The sequence below is a fragment of the Gymnoscopelus braueri genome (genome assembly GCF_963280865.1).
Source record: "Gymnoscopelus braueri genome assembly, chromosome: 9".
Classification (NCBI taxonomy): Eukaryota; Metazoa; Chordata; class Actinopteri; order Myctophiformes; family Myctophidae; genus Gymnoscopelus; species Gymnoscopelus braueri.
Window position 1 is genome coordinate 25,025,726 of NC_137610.1, and position 14,778 is coordinate 25,040,503.

General features: G+C 42.7%; 2 protein-coding genes across 2 annotated transcripts in view; one reads left to right on the forward strand and one right to left on the reverse strand.

Moving 5' to 3' along the window:
- The window catches only part of cdh13 (cadherin 13, H-cadherin (heart)), a 266,521-nt gene that overhangs the window by 216,455 nt on the left and 35,288 nt on the right, over positions 1-14,778 (forward strand). Inside the window, exon 8 of the mRNA XM_080437656.1 lies at positions 13,894-14,034. Coding sequence (XP_080293782.1) covers positions 13,894-14,034 — 141 coding nt within the window. The remainder of the gene's footprint in view (positions 1-13,893; positions 14,035-14,778) is intronic.
- Positions 8,882-9,598, reverse strand: LOC308092081 (proteasome activator complex subunit 3-like; the record flags this gene model as incomplete). The annotated part of the gene is made up of 1 exon (XM_080437881.1): positions 8,882-9,598. The coding sequence occupies one exon, from the start codon at positions 9,596-9,598 to the stop codon at positions 8,882-8,884; it is 717 nt and encodes a 238-aa protein (XP_080294007.1).

Sequence of the window (14,778 nt, forward strand, 5' to 3'; positions counted from 1 at the left end):
CTTTTGCCCCATGAAGTAAACAAAGAAATAAATACCAAGAGATCAAAAGAGACTTTATTTGCGTGAATGCATGCATAGGGCATTTTTGGAGCACATCAGCTCCCAGGGCCAGCATTTAAAAAGGTAAAAGTACAGACAACAAGAGACAAGAAAGAACATAGTACATCCTACAATACTACGTAGGCTACTCCCAATACAAAACACAAAGAGAAAGCTTATAAGAAACCTTTGAGAAAAGCTGTGCACTGTCATTGCTTCATGCTTTCTCAATTCTGAATCAGAGTATAAGTAACTTTTATCGCTTTTGAGCTCTACTGTGTGTGCCCATAGGTTGACTATCTGTGCTGGCTCACATATGGCCATGGAATAGGGCATTAAGTGTGCAATATTAGTACTTGTACAGATTATGACTGTTATAGGGGCTCTTTTTTAACATCATAACTAGGATTATGCTAGTAGCCTCTGGTGTATGGTCATGAACTCTGAGTGAATGTGCTGTGCTACACATTTATTGTTGTAATAATGGTTCCAGTTATTGCCAGAGCTGATCATAACCAGCAGCATGCTGTCACTAATGGCCAACCTTGACAGCTGATGAATAAAACATAGTGATGTGAGTGCTTCCGTGCAGAGGTTGGGAGTGCTTTTGTCAATTTGTGTCCAGGTTACCGATGAGTGTGTGTTTGTGTGTATCTCGCCACACAGGATAATTTTTCTGTGTATATATGACTGCACAGGTGTGTTCCGCTGTTGCTGCACTGGCAGTGCCACTTATGTATAAGGCCTATTTGCCCTGCCAAGGGGAAGAATCACTGAAAAATGGGTTTAAAAGTGATTCAGCTGGTCAGCCAAATGAGATATCGGCATATCAAGTGATATTACAATAAATGTACATCTGTTCTAGAGGTAATTGTTCATCCCCCAAAATCACGAAGGCTAATTTGAACTTTGAGATACACAAGTAAGTAATAAGTGGGTGTGTCCAAAAACGTAGTTACTGCACTTTGGCTTGGCAGGGTATTCTGGGACGAACATACGACGAAAATAGCAGGTCTACAAGCTCCCAACACATTGCAACGTGACGTGTTGTGAGCTTGTAGATTTGCTATTTTCACCAAAGGTTTTTGGCGTAGAGGGAAAAAGGAGGGGGGCCTGGAATAGACCCCTGGGGGACTCCAGTCGCTATTTTTTCAGTCGCTATTTTTAACCACGCACCTCATGTACACATGTTACACTACTCATTTTGACAACCAGTTTTCTGTTTCTTTATTTCTTCATTTCTGTCCCCCTTTCTTGAAACTGCAAGTGATTGGAGCTTGTAAGACCCACTTTTTTATAAATTTTTTACAGCTATAAACCTGTGATGTGACAATAAAGTTGAGTTGAAGTGTCTCAACGCCTGCAGAGAAAATTCTGCATGAACTCTAGGTATTTGTTGAGGAGCAGGATAAGGATAAGGATAATTCCTTTTAACAGGACGTTCATGAAAGTCCTTGCGGGCTTGTTTCCAATGAGGGCCTGTGAGCAATTAGGGGTTAAGAGTCTTGCTCAGGGACAAATTTCATTTCATCGACACATGTGCTGGCGTGGCCTGGAATCGTACCTGGGGCAACCAGGGCCTCTGGCTCCCTAGGCGGGCTCACTAACCACTCAGCTATGGCCGCCCCCGAAGCAGGATAGCTTCGGGAAAGAAGCTGCGTTGGTGGCGCGCAGAGAAGGCGGTCCATAGCAACCTCTTCTTTGCCCTACCGGTGGTTTGGTCACTGATAGTCGGTAGCTGATAACCAATGTTCCTCCCAGTGGAGTAGACTACACGTTTGCATCCTGGTCTTGGACAGAGAGGTGCTGAGGGGGAACCAGATGGTGGTGGAGGTGGTCAGAACAATCTCGATGGTGGCTGAGTAGTAGTTCTACAGGGTAGCTAGAAGGACCTGAGTTCGATTCCCGCTGGGGGCGTGTCCTCTCCTCCGTGTTATCAGTGCCCATACCCTAGGTGGGGTTGGTGAAAGGGCCTTTCTGTGTGGAGTTTGCATGTTATCCCCGTGTCCCCTAGGGTAGGTACCCTCACAATAATCCTGGTCTCTATACTGCCTCCCCCTGGTCAGCTGGGGCGCCTGATGGAGGGGGAAAGGAACTGGTTGGAATAAAGTGTTCCTTCCACGCGTTCCACGTTCTACTGGGGAAACTCCCCCCTGTTAGGTGATAAGAAGCAGCCTGCTCACTCCTCATGCATTAGAAGCATGAGCTCAGTTCAGGGCTCTCCCCAGGCTGGCAGAGGGAGAGTAGCGCCCAGGATTACAGCTTAGGCAATTGGCACTGGGTGAAAAAATGGGTTACAAAAATCGTGGGGGGAAAAAATACGTTCTACAGGGTGGGCTGCAAGATGTTGAGCCACGCCAGGGTGCTGGTGATGGTGATCCAGAGGAAATGTAAAGACGGAAAGAGTTTTTGCAGAAGTTTGATATGAGCGTACCACTCTACAAGATGGCCCAGCTGTCTTCGGTAGGACTCATCATTGTTGGAGATGAGAGTCCCATTACAGTTATGTCATCTGCAAACTTCAGATGTGTCTGTGGAGGTACAGTCATTTGTCAAAAGGGGTAAAAACTTTTCAGCAGCAATGGAGAATGTGCAGAAAAAGGAAGAGAGAGGATCGTTAGAGACAATTTGCACATATGGCATATACATACCTACAGTACGCATAGTACTGTAGGTACATCACATTCACTTGCTTATTTCACTTGCTCATTAGTGCAAGGAACATTTTGAGCAGCTACGCCGTACTTTTAGAGATTGAGTGCCGTTTTTGTTTTGTTCATTTCCTTTTCTTTTTTGTTCTTTGTCCTTGTCCTCGTCCGGGACTCTGACAGCCGCAAGGGAAAATAATCTTTCTGAACCTTGAGCCCCAGGCTATGAGACACCTCAAGCGCTTTCCAGTCCGCAGTGTCCGTTCCTGGGGTGGCGCCCCTTTCTAGTTAGTCCTGTGGCTGCGCAGTGTTATGATGATTTGGGGGGTTTTATGGAGTTCAGTTCAGTGATGGCTCTTGGGGAAAGATATTTTTGGGGCTGCAGGCCCTGTAGCGCCTTCAAATGTCAGCAGAGAAAAGAGATGATTACAGACTTACATCTTTCAGAATACGTCTGGCTCTGAGGAGGCAGCGTGATTTGAAGGTGTCTTCCAAGTGAGGGAAGGGAGGCCAATTATTTTCTGGGCTGTGTTTATGGCTCTCTGGAGACATATCCTGTCTGCAGCTGAAACATTTGCATGCCATGCTGTAATAACTGTTAGAATATCAACATTTTGTGTTCAGAGTGTATTGAACCATTTTAATATTGAGCGGTATAGTGTACATCACAACCCTAATTCTGGGAAACAAATACAATTATGTGCAGTTGTGCACCATTTTCAATACATCACAGCCATTATCATGATGTGGTTGTATGGGTATTGTAGTTTTATTGCCGTTTATCCTCCATAACTTGACATTGTAATCATGGACATCAATTATACAAATCTACTTTATAATCTATACAGCATTGCATTAGCCTCATTGTAATAACACCCACCTCTCTTTAGGCTTGGCAGCAAGTGTATTTGTATAGCACATTTCAACAACAAGGCAATTCAAAGTGCTTACATAAAACGTCAAGCATTTCGATATGAAGACACAGAGCACAATTTTAAAAGGACACTTGATTATAACAACAACAAAAGTAAAAGTAAAAATAAAACAGTAGTAAGATGACCTTACATTATTAGATTTGATTTAAAAGAACTAAGAGTTTGCAGATATTCCAGATCTTGTATGTGGTGCATAAAGACTGGACGTTGCTTCTCCACATTTAGTTCTGATTCTTGGGACAGAAATCAGACCTGTCCCAGATGACCTGAGATGGTTCATGATACCGCACAAGATCAGAAATTTATTTTGTCTCTAAACCATGCAATGCTTATAAACCAACAAACAATAGTACTTTGAAATAAATTCTTTGACAGACAGGTAGCCAGTGTAAAGATCTAAGAAGTGGGGTGATAAGAATGCATGGACAAGTTTCTCTAAGTCTCCTTTAATCCTTGATATATTCTTAATGATAGTAGGCTGACTTTATAATTGTGTTAAATGTGGCTGATAAAATTCAGGGCTGTGTCCATGACTACACCAAGATTTTTCGATTGGGTTGTGGCTTTTACATGACCGAATTGAAGCTGAGTGCTGACTTTTAATTGTTCTTCTTCCAGTTTTGTCTTTGTTTAATTGAAGACAATTATGGCAAATCCAATCATTGATTGTTTCAATGTTTATTTAAACTTGGCTACCATATTTATTTTATTTATTCTAACTTTATAGTTCCTTGTCCTATTATGACTCTAAATACAAATCCGCATCCTTCTCCAGGGGAACCAATTAAATGAGTCCATGGGATGATTAATTCATGTTAATTGGTGGTTAAAGAGGAGTATTTGGACATGTAGCCCCAGTGGGAACCCCAACACCTCCAATCCCCTGTGAACAACACCACCCCTGTTTGATCTGCACTAATCTAATTAACAATTAAACTGGAACACCTGGGCTCACAACGCACGCACGCACGCACGCACGCACGCACGCACGCACGCACGCACGCACGCACGCGCACACGCACACATAATGTACCTTCCTCTCTCTTAGCATGGGGGGCATGTGGTAATAGTGGGGGCTATTTCCCAAGTCTCCATCTAACTGGTGTGTAATTGATGGTGTGATGAAGCACCTGATTGGATTAGCCCTGCCTCTCTCTTTCAGCTCTCAATTAACCTTGCACTCATCAAATGTGATCAATGTGATTCACTATCAATATTGTACACTGAATCAAAATAATTCACAATCTATAAATACACTGAATCAATGTAATATATATTTATATAAATAGTGGTCTGTCACAGACAATCTGCAAGGTTTTCAAAGAGCATAAGGCGAGGTAGAGCGAGAGGGAGAAAAGGAGAGATCATGAAATTCAGAATTACTACACAACTATGATATAATGTAATGTCTCTCCCATTTGAAAAGCTTTTTAAAAAATTACATAAAAAGTTGGTCCCAAAAAAGAATTACTACACAACTAAATCCAGACCACGTCATACTGATATCACGTAGGCAGCTATAATTTAAATTAGTTGGCAAGCAAGCCCACAAGGAAATATTATGAACGGACAGATGGCCTCCTTCAGAATCAAAGATGGATTACATAAACAAGATTGTGCATCAGAAGTCATTCTGATGCACTATCTAGATGCATTTCTGCATGCTGAAATGTGTACGTCATTAATCATCATCGGTGCCGTAAATTAACATAGCACTTTCAATCTGTTAAGCACTAAGGCTGGCTCAACGTTGCCTTGTTCAAAAGGTTGATTAGTGGCTCTCTCATTTGCTTCATGGAACCTCTGTAAATGCTGTAAAGTCAGGGCAAACATAGGAGAAGCCTTGTTTCCTTGTGTTATACTCAGTTTAATTGTGAAAGTCATAAACACTGAGAAATGTTTGGAATGTACAAGCATTTATTTCCTTTACAGGAGAGAGAGAGAGAGAGAGATAATTGAATGAGGTTGATGAATTTTTTTCTTCTACCCTTTTCAAACTCAAATAACCTACATATTCATGCCCTCTGTAAGGTCAAATAATTTGCCTCAAACAAAACAACTGTGAGGTGTTGTCCAGTCACGCTTGGAGATTGAGGACAACAGCACACCACAGATGGAAGGAGTCAACATCACTGTTTTGGAAGAAAACTAATATATCAGACTCTTAACTCCGTAACTCTTCCTCTTTCCTCTGTCCTTCGGTCTCGCTCTAGTGAGTGAACACTGAGTGAGTGCATTGTGGGACTGATGAAAGAAATTGATCACTTGCCCAGATACAGTAAGAGCCCCACATGGCTATCAACTTACAGTAATTAAAGAATGTCTAGATGATTAATCATGACTGAAGAGGTACACAGTGGGTGCAGGAAGCGTTTCTTGACACCGTTGGCAACCAGTGTGGTAGGAGAGAGAGAAATAAGATAAGTTAAGATAAGGACAATTCAAGAGCAACAGCAGCAAGGTTGAAACACAGGGAGAACACAAGTAAGAGGTTGACAATGTATGAAAGTATAAAAGACATCAAACATTTTAACAGCTCAAATCAGGCCCCATAGCTGAATGTTTTAAAGTTCACATGAAGTCTAAGTTAAAGCATGTTGAAGTAGTAGGACTGCAAAAAAAACACTGAGATTCTCATAATTTTCCCTATAGACTTATACTTTAAAAAATAAATTCATAAAAAGTGAAATAGTTCAAAAAGTATAAACGTAAAAAAATATATGAAAACCTTTTGAAAAAATGTTTAAGGTAAAGTTATGAAAGAGTGCAACAAAAAATAAGTGGAACACATCTGCTTGACACTATTAAAAGCTGAACATTTTAAGTTTCATGTGAAAGTAGTGAGAGTCACATAACATGCAGAGAATATATAGGGTGCCTTCGGATATATAGCACTGAGCGTGCTGGCTAATACAAACTAATGTGAGTGCGCGCCCGGTTCGCATATCCGAACACACCCATAGAATAAAACACAAAGAGGGCATGCGTGTGCTCACTTCCCAGTGGACACCACTAAACATAACATAACCTTATTTCACTAAACAAAATGACATTGTAGATTAACAAAAGAACGACCGACAAGAAGCCCAAAGGAAAAACAACAACAACATTACATCAGTCCAAAACGGGCTTTAAACTACAAAGGGACATACACAACTTGCTTTTCTCCAACAGCTATCAGCTCACAGCTGTACCAGATACTGCCAGTGTGCTCTCAGGATTCTGCCATAGGCAAGCCCATAGATGGGTTTCCGCGCGACGTCATCACAGAGCAGAGTGCCCAATCTGCGCATGCGCGGGGGAGAACGAACCGGAAGCGCCATTCACTCTCTCGTTATTTTCGGGATTTAGATAGGCATAATGCTGCTATTATAGGCATAATAGGCATAATGCTGCTATTATATACAAACAGATCCAACTTTCGACAAATCATTTTTATTGAGTAAAGAAGATATTACAAACTGCATCATTTAATCTACTTTCATTAAACCTGGTGAAGACCATTTATTTTCTGAATGTACAATGGACAGAGCTGCTGCGGGTAATAGCGCCCTCTACAGGCTCATCCCGCCACTGCGCGCGCATCATCCTCTGTGTTTACAAACAGGAAACCCATCTATAGGGCAGGTGCAATCAATCTCCCAAATCAAAGCTCTCCCCGTGGCTGTATGGGTGGGATAGGGGGGTTATTTTCTTCTTCTTCTTTGCCTCGGCCTCAAGAACCACCAGAATGTCCCCTGACGAGCATCTCTTGCCCAGCAGTCTGATGAAAAAATTAGGGGGCACCTCGATTCCTCACCTGGTAAGAGCGCATATCACATAAAATAGTAAATGGTGCATTTATATAGCACCTTTATCCAAAGTGCTTTACAATATGCATGCTCAAGGACATCGAACTGGGAATCGAACCGGGAACTTTCCGTTTGGCAAACGGCCGCTCTACCTCCTGAGACTCTGCTGCCCGTATAAATAACTAAAGAACTAGACTATTAGTCCTTATTGCTGGATTTGAATCCAACCAAAGACTCTGTTTTGCTGTATGTAATTCCCCAACTCCCTCTAGCACCTTTGCTCTGTCTCTCTCTCTCACTGTCAGTATCAAAAGTTAAGTGCTGAAAAAGAATATAATATTTTAAAAAATGCAACCAAAGTGTACAAATTACTCCACACGCTGCAAAGTTGACCTCTCTGTCAGCGAAGCAACGTAATCTTCCTCTCCCGCCTCAGTGGAGTCAACTCCAACCCCATCATAAACCTTCTCCATGACTGCGTAATAGTGAAGGAAAGCATGCGTCAGATCGAACCTGTGGTCAAGCTGAGGCCAGGCCTTAGCAATAGCAGTGGTGTTGCTCAACATGCACACAGCTGTTTGGACCTGGGCCAGATATATTATGAACCAGGTTATACAGTCTCAGATCAACATTGAGAGCGCCAAAAGGAAACAAAAGAAGGCTGTGATGGAGGATAAAATTAGACAACTGAGCATGTTGAGGGTGGGAAGCGTTATTACAGAAGATATCATAGATGGCCTAAAGTCATAGACTGAAGTCATGGACAGACTGCTCTATGGTGGTGTGGGTGGTCAGAATGGAATTATAAAGGGTTCCAATATGACTGTGGACACCTGGGGAGCACAGTAGATGGAGAACTCCAGCTTGGACTTGTCGTAGTCAACAGACAGACACTTCATTGGCAGGTTAAGGTGAAACCAGAGCAATTTCCCCCTCCAAAACTGTGTAGAGGACCAGGAAAACCCTGAAACACCAGTGCACTGATCTACCACTTTGCAGATCATGTCCAACACCAAGTCAGTGATCTCCTTTCCATTTGTGTAGTGTCCAGAGGCAGGTAGTGCACACCTCATCAATGACAGTGGGCTCCAGATCTAGGAAAAAAAACTGCTCTGGCTTTGTAGCCCCAGTCTCGTACTGAAATTGTTGTAAGAATCATCTCCAATGGTCTCCTCCATCCATCTTATATGCTCCAAACAATAGAGCATTACCAATCTGGACGCCAGCCTGGCCCACATGGATGGACAAAAAGTTCTGTATGACTAAGTCATGCTCGATATCTCTCCCTCTCTCCCTCTCTCCCTCTATCCGTCTGTCTGTCCGTCTGTCCGTCTGTCCGTCTGTCCGTCTGTCCGTCTGTCCGCCCGTCCGTCCGTCGGGCTTTGTTGTGGTTGGGCTATGAAAACTGGCATGATGGGGACAGAGGCAGGTGGCTAAAAGGGATGAGGTTGCAACGGTTGGACGGACATCAGTATAGCGAGTCTGTGTTGCTGGTTCTGGGCCTTTTGATCTTTTCAATGTTCTTCAGTATCGTGTCATGTAAGGTTACATAATAGTTTCTGATCTCACAAACTATGATCTTCAGACTGATGTATATCTTCTCATCGATCTCTTTTACTGTACGCAGGTAGTCCTCCACCTGTGGGTATCTTACTATTTTAGACATATTCTGTGCCCGTGTGATGTAGTATTTTGATATCTGGCCCAGGTAAGATTCTGCCTCCAGCCTTACTACTCCGAGTTCAGCAACCGTCTCCTCTTGGATTGACACGCCAAAGTTGTTGCCGTCCTCTATCTTGGGAATAAGCAGCTGGACCCACATTTTAACTGTGTTGCATTTATCTATGAGTGTCCTGATCTCTGGTTTGATCTTTTCAATCAGGTCGACAAGCTTAGCGTTGCTCTTCATCATGCCACCAGTCTTATCGTCCCCCTTATTGTCCGGAAGCTTCCTCTTTCCGACATTGTGCACTTCTAATTCATCGGCCACTGTCACGTTTATCTCCGAGTGAATCTCTTTCAGTTCAGAGATGTTTATGCAGGGATCTTTAAGGAAGTTATCCAGCTCCAATAACTTCCTTGGGAAAACATTTGCAACAAGGTCCTCTGCTTCTCTAGTGATCCGTTCTCTGAAAGCATCCACCTTGGATTTGATTTCTTTGTCGACTTTAAGGTGTGAAGGCATCTTATTTGATCAAATAGAGCAGTGACGGGCAGCGTTTTCTTCTTATTGACAGGCACAATTGTACAAGCTAAAAGATTGCTATATATGTATAGATCATGCCATCTGATAAAATTGGTACATAAAAGCATCTTCACACTATATTCACTCACCAGAGCTCCGGCCTGAGGTCACACAGGCAACACAAACTATAGCCATGCATGCCTAGTAATGCCAATTTGCGCAGGCGCCATTTCAGTTCATACATGAGTGTCCTGTTTTTGCCACATTGTATGCTTGGACCTTAGATGTATAGGCACCGTGGAGGAATGAAACCCCAGGTGGTGGGCGGGGTACTTTAGCGTGAACATCTTACTGTCGCAGAGTGTGTAGAGTGGACATGAGATAATTATTGAGACGTTGTCAGTCTTCAATGTGTTTAGACACCACAGAGACTGCAGGAGTCCCACAGCCATGATCCTCTCCAGCTGGAGGGCCAACATGTGCACGTATACAGGGTCGGCATACATATACTGCGTGCGTGCGTGCGTGCGTGCGTGCGTGCGTGCGTGCGTGCGTGCGTGCGTGCGTGCGTGCGTGCGTGCGTGCGTGCGTGCGTGCGTGCGTATGTTTGGCACCATCTGCTCAGAGTGTTTGATAAATCAGGAGCTGCTCGTGAGGGACACCTCTGTCAGGCACAATTTGAGAAAAAAACTCTTAACAGTTTCCTGTTTCCTGAGGGAGACCTGCTTGAAAGGACGTTTACCAAGGCAAGCAGGACACACTTATAGAACGGCTTGAAGCCCTGAGCTGAAGAAGTAATTAAAGAGAGTTGTCCATTTATAGGTGGTGTAGGTGAAATTCATTTGGGGGGATAAAATGTTAAAGATTAAGTCTCTCAAGCTATTTAGAAAATACATGTTCAGGTTGGGGTACCAATGTTATCCAATCAGGGGTGAGAACTGAGAACCCTACCATGATCATGTATTATCTTCAATTTTATAGTGTTGCAGGTCAAGTTTTGTCTGCTCATTTGTTTGTTTATTGATTTAAGTCATCTCTACTTTAGGGATTAATCCCTCTTGACCTCAGTGTTTGTTTGTTTTTTTAGTTCAATCGGTTGTTTCTCTGCACCTGAAAGGATCATTCTGCTGTAGTTGAACATAGCTGGTATGTTAAATTACTGGTGAAGTTTTAAAGCCACATACTCTTTTGTACTGTTATTTGCATACATTTGGTACAACCAAGATGGTTTTTTTGATTGATTGAAATTTTTATTAGGCAAAAGAATGTAAAACAACACAGTTACATTTACAATGCTTTTGTCTAAAAGGTCCGGCCAAAAAAGTCCTTGCGGACTTGTTTCCGTTGGGGACCTTATGGTGACGCACAAGTCCCCACATTGGCACTGTCTGATTTGCAAGGAAGCTTCCGTGGAATACAGCATTTGTAGAAACTACTAGATTTTCAAACCTAGTCCTATGTTGTGCTGATAAGAACAATGGACACCGAGGTATGGCCATTTGAAGTGTTAAACACTGCTATAACACTGCTGCCGTACTACTCACTGTCCACTGGGGCGTTAATTATTTCCGTCATCCAGTTAAGTGGCCAGTTTAGTGGCCTGTTTAGTGGCGCAACGACATTATATGCTATGTAGCTGTATCTTTTGTAACTGTCAGTGTGAACGCAGCATACCAATACGAAGCATAATGATACATCCTAGGTAACTTATTAAAAATGTCTAGCAAACAGCAGCTGTAGTTTGGCTAGTGATGGATATTTCAATATTGTTTAATTTGAATAGTTTCTTTGCATTGAACTTCCTTAGCCTCAGCTTCAACTTCCAAATACAATAAAATAATAAAGTCATCAGCCATGAAGGCCTTTCCTGTCATCAATCAGCATTGCTACTTGTAAATTAATATGTTGTGCAAGAGGCTTGATTGGTGCCAGGTGAACGAGTCTCAATTCATGTTACCTTTTGGACAACATAGGTACCTAATAAGGAACGTTTCTAGTTTCCATGCAAATGAGAGGCAGCCATTATCCCTCTTGACCTCAGTGTTTGTTTGTTTTTTTAGTTCAATGGGTTGTTTCTCTGTACCTGAAAGGATCATTCTGATGTAGTTGATATGATCATTAAAATGAGCCTCAGGTTTTAATTATTTTTAATTATCCCTTTGTCTTCCCCTGCCTTCTTCAGGTGAAATCAATTAGTGCTACATGTAATATACCAGTGAAGAGAGCAGACAGGAATAGGGCCTGCCCCTGCATTAGAGAGAGAGAGAGAGAGAGAGAGAGAGAGAGAGAGAGAGAGAGAGAGAGAGAGAGAGAGAGAGAGAGAGAGAGAGAGAGAGAGAGAGAGAGAGAGAGAGAGAGAGAGAGAGAGAGAGAGATTAGATCACTAACATTAAACCATAAAACCTGTCTGGCCTTCATAAAAGACCAGGACTGAAAAGTAGAGAGAAAATTGTAAGAAGTGATGGGAAGTCTGAGCAGACAAAGTGTGGTACGTTCATAGAAATCTTAATGAGAGAGCTGGTTTGTGCTTACATAATGCTATGCATGGTGTAGAACATGCATAATGCAAGTGTTCAAAAAAATATTCATATGGCGGCAGCAGATTCATATCACTAAGATTTCCGCAAGATCTCGCTATAAGATTTCAAGTTGCGAGATTGACTTTTAATCATACTGGGGATTTTTTTGGACTAAATCCTTAGTACAGTGTGTTAGATCACATGAGTGACAGAGGAGAGGAGGTGTTCATGCAGCCACAGCAGGGGAGCATGGATGCAGGAGAGGAGGTGTTCCATCAATGCAGCAGGGCTCCACCACCAGACCTTTCAGTAAAACAGATGGATGCACGTATGACAGTTAACAGCCCCAGTGGTGAGAGGAGCCCTGCAGAGGACAGATAAATGTTAGCTTTTACCACCACTACCTCATGTTAGTTTTGAAGCTTAATCATTTGTTGTAATAACTCATGCTTAATTAGAAATTAAACATGAGTTCTTGCAACAAAATGATTACTGCTGTTGTCATCATTATGGATGTAGAACTTCTGGGAACTCAGATTATTATGGATGCTATCTGCTCTCTGTGTTTAGACAATATTTCAACAGCGTTATTGTTTGCTGGCAGTACGGTTGCTGGTAAAGATGAAAACAGGGGTATGATTGTACCCCTGTACCACTATCCACCTCAGGTAAAATAAATAAAGAGTGTAGCCGCCACTAGCCGGAATCACTCCCTGTGAAGCACTTATTACAATCTTATTATTTTGTGCTCTCTAAGTGCCGAATGGGTGGCTTCGTATTTATTCATTTCATTGGAGTGTTTCATTTACCCCGATGTTCAGCATGCAATAAATAAGAATAGACTGAACGGAAAATTATTTTCACACAAAGCTTTACTTACTTACCCCAACATTGTTATTGTGTATCAGTTTTGTTGTTATTTGTGGTATGATCTCTATTTCCATTTGGTCAAAGGAGACATAGACCGTCACTCACACTGAACACTGCCTTGTGTGTGGCTTTGTTCTCAAATTGCCCATGTAATAGCTTACTATTGCTAGCTAAAGATTGGATGCTGTTATTAGACTTTATGTCCGGGAGACAAAGTTAACCACTTTAACCCTGGTGTCCCAATTTTGGGCCTTTCATTATAGCCGGAAAGAATGAAATCATAGCTGACAAGGGCAAGAGAAGAATTACAGAGACCTCGGTGATCGTCTCTGGCAGCTTATTATACATTTTAGGTGAGAATATGGCATTACTGTTCAACAGATTTATTTCACTATTACAACTACTAGTTATACATTTTGTTATCAATATTCTGTACACTTCATAGAGTTAAACTGAAGTCTGTTTCAGTCAATCCCTCGCATGCCCTCTATTTTTCCTTCTTTTTTTCATTTTCAGCGGTAAAAAAGCGCTCTAGGCAGCACCTTCTCTTCATAGAGGGCAGATAGTGTGAACATAACCGTAGGCAGCAAGGATTCTTCTAAATGAATACTGCAGACCTTTAAGAAGGATATAATATCTCTCTCTCTCTCTCTCTCTCACTCTCACTCTCTCTCTCTCTCTCTCTCTCTCTCTCTCTCTCTCTCTCTCTCTCTCTCTCTCTCTCTCTCTGTCTCACACCTCTCTTCTCATCTCCTCCTTCTCTTCCTCATTCTCATGTTTGTGTTTAATTAAATGTGTTTCCTGACCTTTCCACAGATGCAGCATGATGTGTGCAATCTGTGCATACTGTAGATAGGGCATTGTTTAATTGTCTCTTTGTTTATGAATTTCTCTCTTGTCCTCCAGACTCTTCCCACTACAACGTATGAGCTGGAAATCGTTGCCAAGGACATGGCAGGAAGTGAGGTGGGCCTCACGGGAACAGCTACGGCCACCATCACCATCACAGACAAGAATGACCACGCCCCCGAGTTCACACACCCACTGGTGAGTTACACAACCTTTCACACACCCACTGGTCTACTGTACAATACCATATACAATAAAACATTTGGGTCAATTGGTGCAGTACAGTACAATACCATATACAGACATCGCCATAGGGTGCACCACAAGTTGCAGAGTTATGTTGTATATAGACATTCCCCCACAGCTCGCGTCCTGATGGTTCCAACCAATGATTTACACAGCCCTGGCTAGGCAACCCAGCCTGGTAGAGATATGCACTTTGCAGAGCGCCCCTTTCTAGGTTGTTTCTGTGGTATTGGCTAAGCACATTTGCACATATCTGGAATCCTCTGAGTTTAACGTATCCTACCTATTCGGAGCAGTGGACAACTATTGAACAGTGCCCGGGAGTAATAATACTTCATTTGTAGGCTATACTGTAGTACTTTTGGGGTTTTAGACCAGCTCAGTGGCCCTGTGGTTTAGAGTGTCCACCCTGAGATTGGGAGGTCGGGGTTCATTACCCGGTCGGGTCATACCAAAGGGGGTAAGTCCCTGTGACATGCTAGTATCATGGCCAGCAGGTGTACTTGTACATGGCTGGGGGATGTACTTGTACATCAATCCGCCTCACAGCAGAAAAAGGAAATAGACTCCTGCCCTATGTGGCTCGGGAACCGTTGTTTACCATGGCTACTAACTTACTTTTGGGGTTCAGAAGTGTTTTGCTCAAGGACACTTCGAGCGAGGAGGAGCCAGGGATCAAACCTCCCAGTTCCCAAA